General features: G+C 31.9%; 2 protein-coding genes across 3 annotated transcripts; one reads left to right on the top strand and one right to left on the bottom strand.

Annotated features, from left to right (window-relative positions):
* Positions 1–1,019: 1,019 nt before the first annotated feature.
* On the bottom strand, positions 1,020–7,930 carry LOC120281687 (alternative NAD(P)H-ubiquinone oxidoreductase C1, chloroplastic/mitochondrial). The gene is made up of 11 exons (XM_039288388.1): positions 7,791–7,930; positions 5,603–5,796; positions 4,758–4,853; positions 4,059–4,125; positions 3,763–3,955; positions 3,078–3,171; positions 2,548–2,763; positions 1,892–2,257; positions 1,732–1,808; positions 1,392–1,495; positions 1,020–1,306 (listed from the first exon to the last, which is right to left on the bottom strand). The coding sequence occupies exons 1-11, from the start codon at positions 7,909–7,911 to the stop codon at positions 1,167–1,169; spliced, it is 1,668 nt and encodes a 555-aa protein (XP_039144322.1). The 5' UTR covers positions 7,912–7,930; the 3' UTR covers positions 1,020–1,166.
* A 9,189-nt stretch (positions 7,931–17,119) lies between these two features.
* Positions 17,120–20,853, top strand: LOC120281620. Of its 2 annotated transcripts, none has more exons than XM_039288306.1 (12): positions 17,120–17,337; positions 17,488–17,526; positions 17,638–17,717; positions 18,277–18,417; positions 18,489–18,605; positions 18,720–19,148; positions 19,227–19,546; positions 19,624–19,723; positions 19,789–19,848; positions 19,937–20,020; positions 20,100–20,216; positions 20,354–20,853. In XM_039288306.1, exons 3-12 carry the CDS (start codon positions 17,691–17,693, stop codon positions 20,654–20,656), a joined length of 1,698 nt encoding a protein of 565 aa, XP_039144240.1. In that variant the 5' UTR covers positions 17,120–17,337; positions 17,488–17,526; positions 17,638–17,690; the 3' UTR covers positions 20,657–20,853. The 2 variants fall into 2 exon arrangements, with proteins under 2 accessions (XP_039144240.1, XP_039144241.1); XM_039288307.1 differs by having other exon boundaries at positions 18,231–18,417.
* The last annotated feature ends 574 nt before the right edge of the window (positions 20,854–21,427 follow it).

The raw sequence follows: 21,427 nt of genomic DNA, 5'->3' as shown, positions 1-21,427 counted from the left end.
TCCTCACAATCTATATATGCCTATATAAAAACATATGCACATATATATATGTCTAACCTTGCAAGCCTTAATTCATGACTAAAAATGAGTACAATTAATGAAACTTTAGCACAAGCATGTGGTATAGCTTTAATATACTTTTAGAGCATTTCCAATGGTTCAAATGGTCTTACAAATTAACTCTATAAATAGCTTTCAAAATATCTCTGTTGATCAAGGCCAAAGAGATGAAAGCTTTTCAATGCTTTTGTTCTTCTTTTCATTGTCCTGATTATTCTTGCAAATGAAATCATCTCATCAGAAGGAAGGCAATTAAAGGAAAAAAGATAAAGAGCAAGGTACTAATTGAAGTTGATGATCATGAAGAATATAATTATGTTAGTACTGGAAAAACAAGGAAGAATGATCAAGTCCAATGTATCAAAAGCCAAAGCAAAACCTTCATTATGCTATCATTGTTTTTCTTATGTATGTGTACATAATATGCTAAATGGTGGTCTAATATAACTCGTATTTCTGTTGTCTTTCTAACATACACATATTTGATGGTTAGAGAACCTCAATGGCAAGCTGAAAAAATTTCTGAAGAGAGCTAGAGCAATTCAGTAATGATTCAAGTCATACGAAACTTCTGAACCAATAAACTGTATGATCAACATTTGATTATTTTGTTTCGACCATTTATCTAATCACAATTGCTCGATGTCAGTGTATTCTCAGGTTCTTGATTTAGATGTCGCACTGTGCGTATATTGTAATCGGCTTCTTTAATCTTGAAATATTCATGCAATATTATTCATTCTATTAATTCTATCATATGAAACTTAATTCTAAACAACAGATGATGCAAATACAAAGAAAGCAAAACACATGAAACTTTAATAAATAAATATATATATGTATATATATCCAATTGCAAGGGAGAGACGAGTGAAATTTCTATTATTGTTTCTACATCGATAAAATTTAAAGTCAAATAAACAGAAAGCTACAATTCTATATACAAAACACTGCCAAAATCAGTAGTATAATAATAATTGAGTTGATTTAAACCCAAATGTTTCATGTCTTTATTTGGTCATTAATTTGAATAACAAAAAACATATGTAAAGCATAATAAAATTATGCAACATGAAACTAAGCATGCATAAAGCATACCGATAAACTTATGATCCTGCAATTGCTTTCGTTAGGCTGGTTTGCAACAATGCGATCGAATCGATGGCACTCTTTGTGAGCCAACTGATCCCAACCTTTACCTTATGTTCATCAGTCGGCAACCTCCACAAGTACGCCAACTTTCTCGCTGAAATAGGAGATACATGTACATCATCATTAGTCATAGAGAAAGAATAAGCATTGTGTATACACAGAATGTCCATGTTAATTACCAGCATGACCAATAGGTCCATCCAAGGTCAGGCCTTCGATGAAACTAGGCGTTATTGCAGCATCATTTGTCCCCAGAGTCATCATCTCGCCAAGGTTTTGAAACCTGAATAATTCACAGAATGACTAGAGTTCTTTCTGTGTATTTGACTCAAAATCATCAAATAGAGTGAACATTTCATGTGAGTGACAAGTCTTTCCATCCATAGACATTCCGAATCATAAAATTTCTATCCACAAAAGGCCATAAATTTGATAAATTGGTCAGTCTATATGTATATTGATCGAGGATATAGCATTTAAGGTCCAAGCCAAAGGAATATCGAGAAAATGATTTTATACCTGAACGGGAGAAGAGGTCGGTCATTGATGGCAGCCCAAAGGTTCCAACCAGCAAAATCCGCTTGCTGAAAAGCAACCTGAAGATAATTGCAGAAACCATAATGTTTAATAAATACAAGTTGAATTACTTAAACCCAATGGTTGCATAAATCTATCATACTTGAGCAGTAGCAGGGAGCAACTGGCCATTAGAGTCCCTTAAAGCCGCTGAGTCACCAATTGCAAATACCCGAGGATGACCTCTTACACGAAGAGTTTCATCGGTCTCCGCTTGCCCTCTGCCATTCAGTGGTAATACAGGGTATTGATCAAAAGGTTCAAGCTGAGATACAAGTGGCTTTGAACCCACTGTCCATAACACCAAGTCTGCTTCCAATGTTTGACTCTCCATTCCTCTTTTTGCAGGTTGTAGTTCCAAAATGAATTTATTTTGTCCCGATTCTTTTGAATCATTGAAATCGGCCACCTCCTTTATGCAGCTAACAAAGTAACCCAAGTATAGCTGAATGTTCCGAGATGAAAGAACCTGATACCAATGATAAAAAAATAAAATAAAATAGAGGAAAAAAGAAATTCATAAAAGTGTACACAAAAAGAGCCATCTAAACCAACAACTTGAGAATCCATTGTTATTTGCGATAAACTTGTAGAACAAATTGAAGTAATCACATGCCGGGTAACTTTAGATTATTAAAGCAATTAAAAGCTTTCCTACTAATGACCAGGGGCGTAGGCCTGGTTTTGGACAATTGTGATTAGAAAATAGAGCATTCAAAATAGAATAATTAAATGTTGATTGCATATATGTATACTTACCTTTAATGCAGCTTCTCTATTTCCAGGAGTTGCAGTTGGACAAATAGTATCCTCCACATTGATTGCTTGAACTATCCCTTTATCTTTTAACCTCTCTGAGATCGTAGCGGCTAACTCAACTCCACAGTAACCGCAGCCAACAATAGCGACACGTATAGGGCTTGAATCATTACCAAATCGCACTCTCTCCAGAAGTTTTAACTTGTTATCAACTTTCTATAACCATCAAAGTATGATGTTAGAAAAATGGAAAAATTGTCACAACTGAAATATATCGGCGACAACAAACATGGACAAACAATTATATTAAACCAATGTTAACCTCAAAAAGCAAAATAATTTCCATAACAAAGGCAACTCATGGAAATTTTGAGTTTTAAACATCAAGAGAACAAAAAACATCATTCGAACATGCATGAATCACCTTGACATCCAACATCTTGAATTGAGAAACAAAAATTGTAGACTGGAAAGAAGACAAATGGAATTGAACCATATTTACCAAAAAACAAAAACCCTCTGTTACTTACACATGCATCCTCCAAAGTTGAGAATGGAATCGCATATTCAGCAGAACCTGGCACTGTATCCAGCTTAGTTTCAGCTCCCAAAGCAAGAACCAACCTGGCTGCCCAGTTGAGGGGAAAGCAACTTCAGCAGGATATATTCAAGGGAGAAAACATAATAAAGCTGATAATATTCAAACTCAAAGCTTTTAGCTCAATGGCTAAATAAGTAAATCTACACACAAATAATCATTCAATATATCAATACACCATTATTACATGTGATGTCTTCACTAAAAGAATCACCACAAAATAGACTTCATATCAAATTTCATTTCATAGTCAGATGATCCATGATGAACTTTCAAGATTAGATGAAACAATATGGCATCATTAAACCTCATTGGTTTTGATATCTTTTTAAAGCTTTGAGGAAACACAAGCAAAAAGATATAAAATAAGTTTGACACTGTGAAGCATCACTATTGTTCCTGATTAAGAGAAAAAGAAAGCCAAAATGCAGCAATGTTTCTTTTCCATACATCACTCATGTTCCTAATTAAGATGGACAGGAAAGATACTGTAATGTACTGCATGTATGCATCACTTGTACCTAACAAACATGTTTTGTCTGCATGCAAGCTTATGTGCATAAATAAGGCAATGGAGTATGTAAACCACGGGTTTCAAGTATGCACACAAATTATACCAGTCATATTCAATTATAATGCCACTTTCAAGATGAACAGATCCAGCAGATGATAAATCTCCCGTGTCATTCTCCCCAAAACGTCGCAAGTGATCAGTTGGTTGCAAGAGCTTTACTTTGTCTTTGATAAACTGTATGCTGGTGTTTCTTAGCAGGTCCACAAATGACGGTGCTATTTCCCAGGGATCAACTTCTGTGTTTTAATTGTATGCAGAAGAGTATTACATAACACAGACATAGATAAGAGTAAAACATGCCCATGTAACCAAATTCACTTATTCTGTGAAAAATCATACCCCCAGTAAGCAGTTCATATAGCATCGGTTTGAAAACAAAATGATCAGATTGATCCACAAGCAGCACCTGAAAGCATTTCAGTTAAGTCCATATTGTATACATCATCCAGAACCGATAAATACAATGAGTAAGGCAGAATAACAATGAACTTCCTCCATACAAATAGTGTTAAAAACACCCAATCATGAGATTGAACATCACAATTTATGAAGATTGAAGATAAGTACATTAGATACTTGAACAAATAAGGTGGTCCTACAATAAGATTGACAAAATGGTGAAGAAAGGAGCACAGAATGGGGATATAAGCAAGGGCAAATACAATTACTCACGACACACAATACAATATCTATCCAGCAAATCTAAATGTAAATTCTATGTGTTAATTATCAGTCACATAGATTTCCAATACCTAGACTAGTAAAATTTATTAAGGTGTGTATGATAGATTATCGAGCACATATACAAGCACAACCCTACAAAAGAATATTTGTAAATATACAAGATTGTAAGAAAAGCAATCAAATACGATTTATGTATACTAAGACAAGAAATTCATTTGAGGAGAAAGTGTTGAATTAGTTCAACATGTATATAAAAAAACTGTGTTTTCATAATGGCAGCAACCAAATATGGAGAATGAACAAAGCTCCAAGTCCAATAACATAAATTTCCGCAAAGTTCATCAGAAAATGTACCTGTGGTTTTTTATCATCAGGCCATACAAGAGATTCCAATCTTAATGCAGTGTAAAGACCCCCAAATCCTCCCCCAAGTATACACACTCGGGGTTTCTGCAAGATAAAGTCAAAACAATTTATTACTTATGACAAAAACTGGCCTTAGCATGCATTACCAGCAATCTAAAACAAACCTTACATAGATATTTACAGTAAGACAGCAAAATTTGTTAAAAGACATGTGTTCTATAGTTCTCTGAAACCTAAACATACAAGATTTTCCAGACAAAATTTGTCATAGACCGCAAAAGGAGACATTAATATAAAAGTGAATAAAAGCATGTATCAGAATATCTTTTATTAATAACACTATCAACTAGTTGAGTGGAACAATAAAAAAAAGGTAATGCAACTAAGTCTGGTTTGAGTACGGCCTAATCAACCTCACATCCCCAACTTAAAAAAAAGGGCAAGTCAACAACCCCAATGAGAACTATCTACATGGCAAAAACGTTTAAAACTCTATAAATGTGTTCTCTATAGGCTGTAATTCAATTTTGCTCCATAGCTTTACTTGAGTATAAGCCAAAACCTGACTTATTCTGAAGAGGTTGAAAGGATTTTAAATAGTAACGCCAAACTTGTCTAGAAGACTTAGTCAGCATTACAAACAAAAGGAACAAAAGAAAAAGTATTATTCAAGCAAATTACATTCATATGTTGCAAGAAGAAATTTTATCATAAACATTAATTTTTAATTCTTATTAAGCAAAGTATTCTTTAACTATTTTAGGTGTTCCTAATGGCTTATTTATCACAGAAGAAAGCTTTATTACCCAGAACAATTGGCATATAATACTAACCCGATTATCTTGCCATGCATGATATACTATAGCTGATTCTCCTGTTGATGCGTATCTAATAAACTGATTCGCCCTTCTCCCACCTACAGTTATACTGGAAAAGAACCTTGTTGGACCTCTTGTAAAAACTGATAATTCTGTAGTGCATTTTCTTGCATAGTCCAAAAGTAATTTATCCCAACATTTTGGCCCTCCTACAACAATTCATAAGAATGTTGTCAATATCCAACTAGAGTGATTTTGTGTAAGGTATAGCATCTAATAAAACAGAAATATTTCTTTCTTCTCACTAAAGTTCAATAACATCATCCCCCATAACATGATTATACACAGCAACCAAAACTGGAATTCTTTATCAGTAAAAAAACTCTGTTGCTTCATAATAAGAAAGAAGAAAGTACCAACCACAAAGACTTTATTTTAAAAAGGATACATTCTATAAATATAACAAAACAAAGAAAATCAGAGCATTTAGCAGACGATGTAGTAATACATCAATACAGTACAGCAGCTGAAGATAGATAACCAATTACATAAGAAGTATTAAAGATTGAAAGGCAAGAGTCAGATGTCTATCTGAGATTTTTATAGGTTGTCAGGTTCCCATAATAATTACAATAGCAGCTGCTATCCACCCAAACAGTACACAAAACCTTGTATCCCCTTTCATTATGCACTTCCATTAGAACAGCAATCCAAGTATACACCCCTACTATTTAACTTTGATGCTTTCATCTGTACAAAAATATCCTTATTTAAGTGAATCTATGAAATTTGAGGGTCTATAGAGCAAATTAAAGCAAAAATTAAACATATTTGACTTCTTTAATTTTAAAAGCCCAAAGCTAATTAATTCATTCGAGAACTATAAAGACAAGATGCATCCTGCCACTAGCCTAAAAGACTTAAAAACCAACACTTCATCCCATCTACTTGAACCTTTTCTAACCACCTTCATAGACTTCTCAAGTCATCATGGGGCTTTGGAATCCATCTAGGACATTTAGCACTCAACTTAACATTTGTGGTTCGCATTGTTGGTTTCATATACCCAAGCAAGGAGTGCATGTTCAACTAAAATTTGAATCACAGCCTTCACTTAACACAAGAATGTTTTTGAATAAAAAGGTTTCAACTTTCAACTGATATAAGAACGCAAATATGCACTTTGCTACAGTATAGGTGATCTTAAAGGCCATAACTGAGCAAAGCCAGTCCTCTCATCTAAGTGTTTTTACTACTTTAAGGCAAGTGGACAAACTGAATTTAAATAACAGGTATGCGTCGAACAAACATCTAGACACCAAGTCTCTAACACAAAATCACAAACACCTCATCTTGTTCACCAGAGGGACTAAGTTACAATAACTCATTCTTTTGATACTCAAGATTTCCTGTTCTTGCTTCCTTTTGTTCAAAAAATTTATACCATGAATTCAGAACTCAAACAAGCAATAATAAACCAATATTCCTCACGGCTGGAAGAAGCATTAACTAAAACCCTAAAGCCATTAATGACTAGCCAAGACAATCAAGAATTTCTTTTACTTGCTTATTATACATCAATTCTACCACAACATGTCACATTTAGGAACTCAAACAAGCAACAAACTTCTTGAGGCATCCGAACCGAATAAGCATTAACTATATATACATCCCTTATCAACCAATAAAGCCAAGATTTCCTTTTTTATTCCCTTCTTTAAATTAAACATCCGGAACATGAATTAAAAAGTCCAACAAGAAAAACAAACAATTAAAGGAGATTCTTGAGGCGGCGGAGTTAGAAGTAGCATTTCCTAAAACCTTAAACAAAGGAAAGAAACAAAGTAAAATATAGGTTTCCTCTTTCTCAATTACTTGTCATTAAATCATCCACACCATGAATTCAGAACTCAAAAACGCAACAAAAATAACGATATTCTTTCACCTTAAATCATGCACAAATTGAATTCAGAAATGAAACAACAAAACAAACAAATGAGATTCAAGAGACATTGAAGCAAGGAGAAGCATTAAAAAATCCTAAACCCATTACATATAAACAGATACGATCGAAAAATTTCAACTTTCTCGCTTAAATTACACTAAATCAATCATCCATAACATGAATGCCAAACTCAAACAAGCAAACCCGTAAATTCTAGAGAGAGGCATAGGAATTGAAAGAAAAGCATTACGCCATTACCTCGGAAGTGGTTTGAAGAGACTCTCGCGGAAGCGCTGGAGAGGAGGGTCTTCGGACTCCTTCCGATCATCGTCGGGCCACCGGCGAGAAGCTGGAGAGCTTGCTGAGTGAGAGCGGCCATGAATGGCGGAGAAGCTGAACAAGCGTTCTTCTTTGGATTCCTTCTTCTGAGAACCGAACTTTTAAACCCTGAAATTTGACTGTTGAGGCAATGTGCCACGTGTTTCGATAGTATTGGACACATTTAGATTGTTTTGCAGATAAAACCCTAATAGTTTTGGAAATTACTTATTAGTACTATGTTTCATCCAATATACTCAAACAAATTACTATAATATAAAAGTCATTCTTCACTTATTTGAGATATTGGACCCGCTTAGACCGTTAATACTGTTTAAAAAATATTGTTTACCGAATGAATAATATTAATAATTTAATGAACATTCTCACATAATGACACTTTTTCAAAAGGGGAGTCACATAGAAGAGAAGAGGGCAATTGCCCCTTCTATTTTTCAATTAAATATAATTAATGATATATAATTTTTAAAAATATGAAAATAACTTTTGAATTTTTTATTGTTAATGTATGAAAAAAATGTCTATATATATTTTATAGGGACTCATATGAAACTAAACATTTATTTTTTTTTAGAGCTTAAGATGAAGAAATAATTTGATTTGACAAGGTTTAATTTGAAAACTGATTTTTAAATTTTAATGTCTTAGCAATATCATCTCTTTCTTGGTCATTATTGCTTGCCATAAAATTGTGAAGACTCATCTGCATAACAGAATTGATGATCAATTCTAGTTTATTGCTTAGTAATAAACATTAAAAAAAATATATTTGATTGTGTAGATAATGAAATTATTAGTTGATTTCAAAATACGAAGATTCACATATATCAATTATGAGTTTGTTCTTCTTGATCATTTGTAGTACTTCGTCATCAACGGACATCCACAAATAACAAGGAAAGTTGTGATTTATTATATTACTATTGTGATCAGGAGATTGAACAGTTAAAAAGAAAATATTATGTGTAACATTGTTGTTCATCCACTTTATAATGTTGATAGCATTGTTTACAGAGCATTGTTTAATAGGAAGGATGATGTGAAACCGTTGGATTGAAATCCAACGGTTAATAGAGGGACATTCGTAGATAACTTATCTATGAGCATTCCTAAATGACTGGTCCCCATATATATATAGGGAGGCCCAACACATTCACTTAATTGGTGAAGCATCTTTTTTTTTTTCTTTTTTTTTTTACAAATGTGGAAAGCCCAGATAATCAAGAGAACATATGGACTAAGACTTTATCATCTAGCGAGTACACTCTAACCCAATGATGCAGGATTTTTGGGCTATAAGCCTATAACTACACTGGGAACCTCCGAACCTATCACCACGTACCATATGAGTCTGGAGGGACTTGAACTCAGGGCATTTGAAAGTCCCACACCATACCTTTCGCAGTGAGGCCAATATCACTATATATGCTAGAAACTTTTTGATTGTTATCTATTACCAGTCTATGGTAATTTATTTAATGGTTGGCATCTAATTATTCTCTAACTCTTATGCCGAACTTTTTTCGGCTCCATATCCTCACATTAATCAATCCATTGGCATGGCTCCTACTTAAGTTTGCTATGCTAGTGTGCTATTTGGAGGGTGTGTCAACCTTTGATCATTTGCATAATTTGAACCTTAGCCTTTCTACCTTATGTAGGCTTTATGGGCTCAATTTGAAGTTTGTTGAACACATCTTCCTTGATTGCCCTTTGGTACAGTATATCTAAAACTCTATGTTACTCCTCTGGAAATATCCTTTGATATTCATAATAAACTCTCTGCTAAAAACTGGATGTTGTGGCAATACTCATCTTGGAAGATGCATGTATTATATTGTTCTATTTTTACATTGAGCATCTAATTTATCTAAAAAGCCAGGTGTAATATGATATTAAGGGACACTCTCCTTTATATCTCTTACATTGTCAACCAATACATTAACTGATCCTAAGAATATTTCTACTGTTAATCATGCTAATTAAACACATTGGTTACCTTCTTATCAGATACAACTATTACATTACAGACATTATTTCACAAGTCCAAATTCATATGTGCACACACACAAACATAGCTTTGTTAATATCTTGCTCTTCAACTTAACTTACATCTTTTTCAAATCACCAATAATTTTATTAATCTATAAATATGTCTTTATGACCAATTAATGATCATTAGTAGTCTATATTTAAGTTTCTCTAATAACATTTAATTATTGATTAAATTTCATCATATACAAAAATGAATTGAAACAATTGTCTAAATCAAAGAAATCAATTGAAAAGATAGAGTTTTAGCCTTAAAAATCAAAACAATTTAAAAAAGTAATTTTAATTAAAATAAGATTAAAAAGTTAAGTTATTAATTTAAAACACAATAACTTGATATATGACTATACATAATTTATAACATTAATATAGTTTCAAAAACATCATTTTAAATTAAGATATGAAAACCTCATTGAAAAATAGAAGGTGAAAATTAAAAAAAAAAATGAAAAATAAGAGAAGGGGAAGCAAAGAAAGGAGAGCATGCTCATGTAATGGAGAAGTTGTGTGGCCCCTTGTTGAAGCTCTAGAGGAATTTTACTACATGCTTCATCATGTTTTACCTTTTTCTCTTAGACCCAAATGGATCATGTCCCAACATAATTAGCCACTGCTATTCACATCATCACTCATCAAAACCTCTCCATTCCACCCTTTTGTTTTTCCATTGTTTGATAAATTTATGCTTAAAATTAATTTAAATTATAATAATATTATCATTTAAAACTATCATACATTAACTATGTTTTTTGGAATATTTAGCTATAATTAATGGAATTGATATATTGTCAATCAAAAATATCTAGCATCAAATTTGATCATCATTTTTTTTCTATAACTTTAAATTCAAGAAAACAAAAGTTTGAGAAATCATTTAAAATTGCCAAAATTTCTAGTATGCTCCTAGACTCAAATTATTGTGCTCCTATAGATGTTTAATCACATGTAATCATCCTCTAATAGTTGTTCTAATTAATCTTTTTTAAGTTTTGTTGTTTTATTTTCTCTTATCTCTTGCCACCTTTTATGGTCTCCAAGGTCTTATTACCATTGTTTCGCATGCAATGTTCTCTGTTTTCTTTTAATGATATTGTAATTTATATTTTCTCATATATATATATATATATACACACGCACAATATTTTTTTTATTATATAAATATATTGTCTTCTTGTGATCTTCTTTTTCTTTGAGTTCATCCCCTAATTATGAACCTTGATATATATATATATATGATCAAGCCCATTTGAAACCCTAATCACTCACTAAGATAACTTTGTTTTTCAAAAGTTTTTGTGAAGAATAGGAATGGTACTATATGCATCATCACACCTTTCTCTTTTGTTTCTTAGATGAAGCACACCTAAGAAAAAAGTTACATGATGTTCATATAATCATGTCTTGAACCATGCATGTGAGGTTTGCCAATTAAATTCATAGCTTTCTTTTGTTCTAAACTTTGATTGACCCATTGAGAGATTCCTTGTGTTCCTTATGGTCCCTTGTCCCCCAATATCTATTTAGAAGAAGAAGCCCATGCAATTCAAGGCCATTTACTTTGAAGCCATGAGTGAACCCACTTTCTAAAGTTAGAGACAACCATCATACTAATTTTCTCTATTTTTTTTTTTTAACTTTGTTAATAATTTTCTTATGAAACAACTCTTCAATTTACTATATATATATCACTTTCCGAATACATCTTCTCATGTCTACAGGTTAAAAACTCTAAATTTTAGTTTTTTTTATCAACATAAACTCTTTGAAAAAGTTTCATATTTTACAACAAATATAACAAAACAGTCTTTTCTTCAATATTTCTTTCATATTATCACTAAATTATAATTAATTTTAGTATATAAATCAGTGTGATTAACTATTGTGGGACATCATGTATCAATGAGAATGAATAATAGCATTTCAAAGTGCTCTTTTTTTACTGAATATAAAGCATGATTAAACAAGATCTTTGGGAACCCGAACGCATGATAATGATACGAGTATGAGAATAGTATAGTAATCCCTAGTAAAGCGTAGTATGAACATAGATGGGGAATGAAAGATCTGGGTTGGGAGAGATTTGAACCATGACCTCTCCCTGTATCAATGAGAATTATACTTACAAAATTGAGTTTAGAATTTGTCATTGTCTTTGTTTATTATTAAATCATATAATTTATGTTTTCTTTAAGTATATTTAAATTAGTATCATTAATCTAATCTTGCAAGTCTAGCTGTCTCCATAGCCATTGGAAGACATCATGCTTCTATGAAAATTAATTAAACTTATAATAATAATAATAATAATAATAATAATAAGGTAAGCTTTGTCATCTTCTTTGCTTATTGCAATAAACTATTAACATAAATAAATAAATATAAATATATATAGTTTATGTATTATTTAAAACAGAATTGTTTCTTTGAGGTTGTACAAGTAGGGAGGCATAGGCATTGACTGGTCAAAGCAGTTCAAAAACAAAGTATATATTATGAAGGCATCTTGGTGCCACCTAGGTGGTTTGTTACTTGTTAGTGATTAGCATTGCATTCATCTTCATTTGATTCTAATCAAGATTTAATTAAAAACTTTGTAGTGGGACTTGCACCTTATCTTATTAATTAATCATAGCACAAATGTTTATATGTTGTTTTTTATTTTTAAAAAAAGTTTAGATGATCATTGGTCAGGGTGCATGTCAGCTTGACTTAGTTCTTCTCTTTTTAATACTCTCCAACTCATTGCTTTACTTAAAATGTAATTAATTAAATAATTTTTATGTTTTAACTCGAATTAAAAAAAAAATTACAAAGTGGACAAGCGATATCAACAACCTGTGCATAAATAAAAGTAATATTTCAATATATATATGCTCTTACTTTACCTAAGTTGAGGGTTTGAATTAGTTTTATAAATAAGGATATAAATACCTCACACAAGAGATCCGTTGCCAGTAAATCAAGAGATCATTGGTTAAATTTTGTTATTTCTTCTTTTACATCAAATTTCTTCTGTAATGTATATCAGTAGATATAAAAAATCTAAAATCTAAAAAATATATTATATTTTGAATATTTTTATTTTTTAACTATAGTTTATTTGTTAAATAAATTTAAAATCTATGAATGACCTAGAAAATATGACCTCACAGTTTAAAAAGTATGGGAGAGAAAAAAAATGAGAGAGACAGAGAGAGTTGATTGTAGAGAAACAAGAGAATAGTGTAGAGAGAGAATACTAGTTGAATTGAATGTACAACAAGAAACAGGTGCATGAGTTGCGTTTGATTTATTTTTTAACTTAACTATGGGTTTAGTAGAAATACAATTCAACGGTGGAGTAGAAATAAAATTTAACAGTTATGATTGATTAAATTATTATACACATTTCATTAAACGGTTCAGATCAAAATATTACACATCTCACTTTTTTACTGTGCTACTATTTATAAGTATAGTAACACAAATAAAAACTGATACGGTTGAGAACAAAGGATGTAGATTTTGAATCTACGCGCGTGCGTAGATGACGCACCCTTTATATATATACACGCACTATAAAACATTAATTACCAATGTATAAAACTCTAATAAAATGCACGAATATAAAATAATATCTTATATATATTACAAGTATTAAGAATTTAAAATATAAACTATGTTATATTAAGAAAAAAACATACAGAATATATGATCATATTAATTATGCAACAACAACATTAACAATTTGGACATATTCATATTTATTAACAAAAAGTTTGATGATCATATTATTATGCAACAACAACATTAACAATTTGGACATATTCATATTTATTAACAAAAAGTTTGATCCCTGAATACCAATGATCATGTTCTTTTCTCATCATGGTTTGAACCAGTAACGCCAGAGTACTAAATATTCACTAACTATATATATATATATATAATAAAAAGAAACCTTTTGTTTTGGAGTATATATTGGACATAAGCTAGATAAAGGAAAGGTGATATTCTATTATTCTTCATGGCAATGTACCATTGATTAAACTATTCAAACCCTAGTGACCTACAAATCTAAAAGTTAAGAGACTTCTTGTTTTGCTTAAAAAGTGTAAGTTTAGGAATTATATAAAGAGTACATTGCCAACAAATTCACACTGTTTTGCACTAAAAAGCATATGATATTATGAGTTTATGACATGGCAAAGATGAAGAACAATTATATATGTTTATTTAATCTTTGATATCAAACCTAATGCTGTCTTTATTGTTATTATTTGATTTTTTTCCCCCTAGTTGTTAGGTTTATATATAACTGTTTATAAAGCTAAAAGGACAAGATCAATGATCATAATGAGTGTTTGAATAAGAGTTTCTCATTTTCATATAATTTGTTGCTTGTTAATTAAATAAAAAATTTATCAATAATTGTTAATTAGAAGTGGTGCAATTCATAGCAACTTTGATCACAATTTTTTTATTATTATTGTCATACTTACTCCGATTTTAGAAAATATTGCATTTACAAATTTTATTTTTGGTTTTTTAAAGTTTTTTTAAGCTATTTCTTTGAATAAGAAGCCACATATATATTTAAATTATGAAAATTGAAAATAAAATAAATTTTTAGCTTTTGATGATTGAGATTATTAGCATTATTATTATTCTTATTGACAAGCGACAAGCTAGAATAAATCTCCTGTCATGCAGGCCCTCGAGGAGAAAAAATAATGTTTCTTTCACACAGAATATTGGGGAAATATTTTAAGACTATTATATATAGTGTTTGAATTGTACTATTGGAGCAAAGTTTCAAACCGTCACATTCTTATACTTTTTGTAATGAATTATCACTGAACCACCGGTTTTTTCTAATAGTGAAATGAGATTATTATTACAAATCATCCTTAAAAATATGTGTTTCTAAAAATTCTTTATTAAAAACTTATAATCATATAAACACGTGGGTTTACCCTACAAATATTTTTTTAAAAGTATTATATATAAATAAAAAAAGCAAAAATAATTATATAAATTTAAGCAATGAATTTGTGTTTATATGGTAATACATGACCATCTCCTCGAGATCTGATCTTATCTTGATGAACGGTGGATGTAATAGTCTCACCATAATTATCTTTGGAAGTCAATAATAAAATAAAAAGCATAAAAGTAAGGTGGCGTGTTTCCTCCGCCATGCACACGTGCCAAGATGAGATCCACCTTCCCATTCTGCCCCTCAAAACTAAAGAAAAGAATAATAAGTGTCATTTCCCATAATGCCCCTCATTCTTCCCATTATACCCCTGTAAGTAAAAAAAAAAAAAAACTCTTCACACTTCCCACTCTTTCCAAAGTGGCTGGCTTCACTTTTTTAGTTAAAGTTTTCACGTGGTAGTTGTGTGCCTCCACCTCCACTTCCCAAAATGCCCCCACTTAATTTTAATTTTTTATTTTAAATATTTCAAAATTTTAATCTATCATCATTTTCATTTATCAATAAAAAATTTTAATTACCATAAAATGTTATTTATATATTCACGCAAAATATTTTCTTAGGACGTTCCTAGATTTAATGTTTTCTCAGGATGTTCCCAGAAAATAAATCTAGGGACGTCCCCATAGCAATAGTTAAATCACTCATCTAATGGTTGTTGTTTCATTACTAATCCCAAATATGGGGTTATACTTATAATAAAATAACAACCATTAGATAATGATCTAACAATTATTGTGGGACATTTTTAGATTACCAGTATATATATATATATATATAAATCATTTATACATACTTTTACATATGTACCCCATATAAATCTTTCTTCACAAACCCATTGAGATAATAATAAAATAAAACAATGATTTTTACGAGGGTGTATATGTAAAAACAACAAATTTATTTATTTATTTATTTATATTATTTCACTGTTTCAAACACATAGCCAAAAATTTGTCCTCTTGTTCTTGTCAAGGCTGCCATGTTTTCAGAAATTTGAAAAGGTTTTATTTATTTATTTTTAAAATTTTATTTATTTACTTATTTTTATTTATGGTTTCCATGTATTCAGTTGCACATGAACATGGACTATATAGTTTCAGAACAAGGACAGTGTAATGTCACACATCCCTCAAAAATTAAATAAATAAATGACTTGAAATTGGCGGGAAGGAATTCATCCCAATGGTGTTCTTTTGAATTTTTTTTTAAAAAAAACAACTTCATAATAATAAATATGAATTAGACTAGAGTCTAAATAATTTTCAAGTAGACCTAATATAAAAAATCATACATAATTTCATATTTATAAAAATATTTATCATTCTAATAAAAAAATTTATATTATAATTACACTCATAATTTTTATCAAAATATATATATATGATTTATTAAAATATCAAGCCAGTCACCATTTAATTCATTTGCATTGGATCTTCTGCGTAACATGTTTGTTTAGTTAAAAAATTTGGCTTGAATTTTAGCTCACGAAGATGAAGAACACAAATGTTGTAAAGCTCAACTTCTCACATGTGTCTATTGCTGGCAAGTAATTAACCTGTATTTGTAAAAAAAAATTATATTAAAATTTATGTATATTTCATGATATTTTAAAGATTTTTTGGTCAATTTAAATTTTATTTATTTTTATAAGCATGTTATTATGAATTTTTAGGGTCTAAAAATTACAGAAACAACCTTGCCATCTTAGAGAATTGTACTCTGTTTATTTTTAAGAAAAAAAATATATAATAAGCAAGCAAAAAATTTGAAGATATTTGGGATATTTATATCAATTCACATTTATTTATTATGGTAAAAAAAGTTGACACTAAAAATACATCATATTTTTATTTTAGGGACTAAAATTACTTTAATAGCCTTACCATCCAAACCACTCTGGCTATCTTTTTAATGAAAAATTTATTATAATACATATTAAAATTTGAGGATATTTTTTATGGCATTTTAGTCAATTCACATTAATTAATTAATAAATTATTTATTTATTTTTGGTAAATAAAAAAAAAAAAAAAGAGCAAAAGGTGGAGAGGGTTGAGAAGAAGCCAGGGAGGCTGAAAAGGCGTCCAGAGCGCACGTTAGCTCATGATGGATCGCGTGGGCTGGGCCCACACACTAAAATGCGCCGTCTCATAACTAAACGTTCTAACATGCGCCTCCCCTCCTCCCTAGGCCTCTTCTTCACCTTTAACTGAGCTGAGCTCAGCTCGGCTCTCTCCACCGCTCTCTCCAAAGCTCCCACTTGGGCCACTTCCCTTCCCTTCCCTTCGCTTGATTTTTCATCTCTTGGATTGCGGGATTAGCGGTGTTCATTGGTTTTGATCTTGATTCAGTTGTTTCGTTGTTGTTTCTTTGCTTTTCAGAGAGGTTTTGATGGATATCAGAGTTTGGAATGCATTGAAGAAGATGAAGATGGTATGAAGTGATGATTAAAGTAGCTAGGTTCCTTCTTATTTTTGTTGTAAAGGTGTCTCCTTGCTTTGTTTTAAGTTTGATGTTTTGCTGAGATTAAGGTTGAGTGGTGTTTTGTTTGGGTGGTTGTTTCTTTGTTTTGATTGATTTCAGAGTTTGGAATGCATTGCGGAGGATGAAGATTAGATGAAGGTTTGAGATTTATGTGTTTTCTTGTTGTTTTTGTTGTAAAGGTGCCTCCTTTTCTTTGAGATTGTTTGGATAGTTTGAGTTTTGAATTTGTGTTGTTTCTTTTGTTTACAGGGAGTTTTATGTGAGTTGTGAGGGATAACAGAGCTCGGAATGCATTGCAGAGCATGGAAATTAGTTGCAGGAATGATAAAGTAGGTTTCTTATGGCTTTCCATTATGTGTTTTCTTATTGTTTTTGTTCTAAAGATGTGTTCTTTGTTCTGGAAATTTGATATTATTGAGATTGGTTTTAATTGGTGTGCATTGCTGACAATGATAAATAAGCTCATTTGGTTTTGTCAATGTGTTTTCTTGTTGTTTTTGTTGTAAATGTGTCTCATGTTTTCTTTGGTTGTGATCCTGATTCATACTTGTTGTTTCTGAAAATGTTTTCATTGATTTTCATTGAGGATGCAGTGTAGAAGACAAATGAAAAGGTATTTCCTTTTCTTTCTTTTTTCTTTTTTTCCTTTTTCGTGTTTTGGTTTTGGAATTTGATTCTTTTTAATGAGTTTAATCACATTGGATGCCATTTGAAAATTGCATGCTCTCAAGGACTTTTTTCCCTTTGGTTATGTACTTGAGATGTACTCTGCTTGTCTTCAAATGTGGTAATTTGGCGGTTTATTGTGATATTGAGTTCATTTTCTCTGTTTTTTCCGGCAGAGAAAAACCCGGTCATTTCTGAAGTTTCTGTTTTGAATTGCTTCAGAAAGTGAAAGATATGGAGAATTTCGAGAAGAAGAAGAAGAAGAAGAAGAATGAGAATCAAGGAATTGAATTAATGAATACAAAGAAGCTTATCAATAGATATCAATCTAGACGAGAAAGGAAGATTGCTTTGCAACAAGATGTATAATTCTTTTCTTTCGATTCAATTTATGTATTTTCTTCTTCTTTCTGTGATCGAATTACGATTCACAGGTTGATAAACTGAAGAGGAAACTCAAGCACGAAGAGAATGTCCACAGAGCATTAGAGAGAGCTTTCACTCGCCCTTTGGGTGCTCTACCAAGGCTCCCTCCCTACCTTCCTTCTCATGTAATTAATATTAAACTGAACATTGATTCACTCTAATAACTTTTTTTTAATATTTTGTTTGAAAAGTTGTGAATTTGGAACTGAATTGGCGTTGTTTTTTCCCTCTGAACGAAGACGCTCGAGCTTCTGGCTGAAGTAGCTGTATTAGAAGAAGAGGTTGTTCGACTTGAAGAGCAAGTGGTGAATTTCAGGCAAGGACTCTATCAGGAGGCAATCTACATTTCATCATCAAAGAAAACAATGGAGAATGCTTCTGATTTTTGTGTTGATCACTACCCATTTCAACCAAATTCCTGCACTGCTGAGCATTCTTCTGAGCCCACAATCTCTTCCGCATCAATGCGGTGGTCTGCAGATATGGACCTGAATACAAAACGACCTGTGAAGAAGCTGAGTGCATCTCCAGTCTCAGCTGAAGACCGGCGAGGTAAAGAGAATCAATCAAACAGTACTAATTCCACGAAGAATGTTAAGCAATCACAAGTCAAGAACGTTTCAAGAATAAGAACTCCAGTGTCAATGGAGAGGTGCTCGAAACCTCAGGTGAATTGGCTTAAACTCTATACATTCTCTTAGAATTATTTATTATAGATTTTTTTAATCTATTGCTTGTTTTTACAGCCAGAATGCACAGGGACAAATGAAGAAAAATTAGAGGATAGTGGTCCAAACAAATTATCCGAGGATATTCTGAAATGCCTAATGAGCATTTTCTCGCGAATGAGCTCACAAATGAGTGTATCCATGGATATAGAGATGGCTCCATCTATTTCGGGCTCTTCAGACAGTTCGGAGGAGACGGACTTTAGAGACCCTTATGGTATCTGTAAAGAATTCGGAAAAAGAGATATCGGTCCATATAAGCATCTCCGTTCCATTGAAGTAAATTCAATTGACTGGAACCTTGTCAAGGGTTCTTCATTTCTTACACGGAGACTGAAGTAAGTTTCTTCATCTCAGATTCAGTTTAGGAAGTTCACGCTTGTGGTAATCAATCTTGCCATGTATGTGGCTTTAGGATTTTGCTCAAAAGGCTCGCATCAGTGGATTTAGCAGGACTTACTCATCAGCAGAAACTCGCCTTCTGGATCAACATTTATAACTCTTGCATGATGAATGTAAGTTATTCCTTGTTCTTTCATGCATTTGGCATTACAGCAGTAACTTATTGATGTTCTTTCAGGCTTTCCTTGAGCAAGGCATGCCGGCAAGTCCTCAAATGGTTGTCGAACTAATGCCAAAGGTATATACTCATGATCATTACTCACATTCATGATACCAGCAGGCATTAAAGTATCATAACAAACCATTTAAATCAAATGCTATGGCAGGCGATGATAAATGTTGGTGGCTACTTGGTCAGTGCAATGACGATCGAGCATTTTATATTGAGGTTACCCTACCATTCCAAATATGTAAGTTCCTTTCTGCTGCTTCGAAAGCTTTGCCGGCTTCTTTTTGTGCTAAATTTATTCATCACAATTTATGACACAGACAAATGCGAAAGGACTAAAGACCGACGAGGTGACAACTCGAGGCATTTTCGGGTTGGATTGGCCGGAACCTTTGGTCACATTTGCTTTATCATATGGAAGTCTGTCCTCCCCTGCTGTAAGTTTAGATCCCCAAGTACATCTCCACACATCATTGAATGAGTTAGTTATTGCATTTGTAGTATTGACAGCTTTTTACCAACCGAATGGTATATAGAATTAAAACATTGATGCCAGTTCTTGTTCATGATTAAGGTGAGAGTATACACTGCTTCTCAAGTTGAGAAAGAGTTGGAGAAGGCGAAGAGAGATTACTTACAAGCGGCGGTCGGGATTTCCATGAAATTCAAGTTTGGGATTCCGAAACTCTTGCATTGGTATCTATTGGATTTTGCAAAGGATGCAGAAGGTTTAATGGATTGGATATGCTTGCAACTACCATCGGAATTGAGAAATAATGCGATTAACTGCATTGGCATGAGAAGAAGTGATCCAGATGCACAGCCTATGCAAGTTTTGCCATATGATTTCAGCTTCAGATACCTTTTGGCTTCATAAACACAATGGTCCACACAAAGATTTCAATGACTGAAGGTTTTGTATACATCCTCAAAATAAACAGAACCAAAAAAAAAAAAATATAAATACAAGAGTTTCTACATTTGTTTCAGAAATGGTTTTTGTTGTTGGGGTTGATTCTTTTGATCAGTTGTTTGTAAACAGTTTCATTATGAATGTATATTCATGCTTTTGAAGGTTGTTTCAGGATTTCTAACCATTAATATTCAGAAATGTTCATGCATCGATGTGTTAACGCTCGTCGAAGAAATTGTATATAGATGTCAGGACCAGTCTACAGAGATGGGATGTCTACAGAGATGGGATGCATCCAATTCATCTTGGAATGCAGAATGCATATATATATATATATATATATATATATATATATTCTGCATTGCAGGAAAATTTAGTTAATAGAACAATCTTTATTGCATAGATTATATGTGGAAGCAGGGATACATACTTTCAGTCGATGGATAGTGTATTTTTAAAAACGATAGATCGGGAACTCCTAGTATTAAAATTGACTATAATTTAACATATGAATTTAATAATGCAGATATGAATCATGATTGTCTGATTAAATTGGCCTGTTGATAATTACTGATTTTTGGCTTGCAATAACACTGATCTTGACTGATGATTTTATGGGCAAGATTACAGAAATCATATGTTTGCAGTAATATAAGTTCAAAAGAAACTGAAAATCTTCAGAAATGCTCTGAATGGTTTTCCATTTTCTTTGGTTATCATTGTTTCAAATTTCGA

Source organism: Dioscorea cayenensis, chromosome 18 (assembly GCF_009730915.1).
Source record: "Dioscorea cayenensis subsp. rotundata cultivar TDr96_F1 chromosome 18, TDr96_F1_v2_PseudoChromosome.rev07_lg8_w22 25.fasta, whole genome shotgun sequence".
In the NCBI taxonomy this organism is placed as follows: Eukaryota; Viridiplantae; Streptophyta; class Magnoliopsida; order Dioscoreales; family Dioscoreaceae; genus Dioscorea; species Dioscorea cayenensis.
Note: the sequence above shows the minus strand (reverse complement) of the source record. Positions and strands in the feature narration are given on the sequence as shown.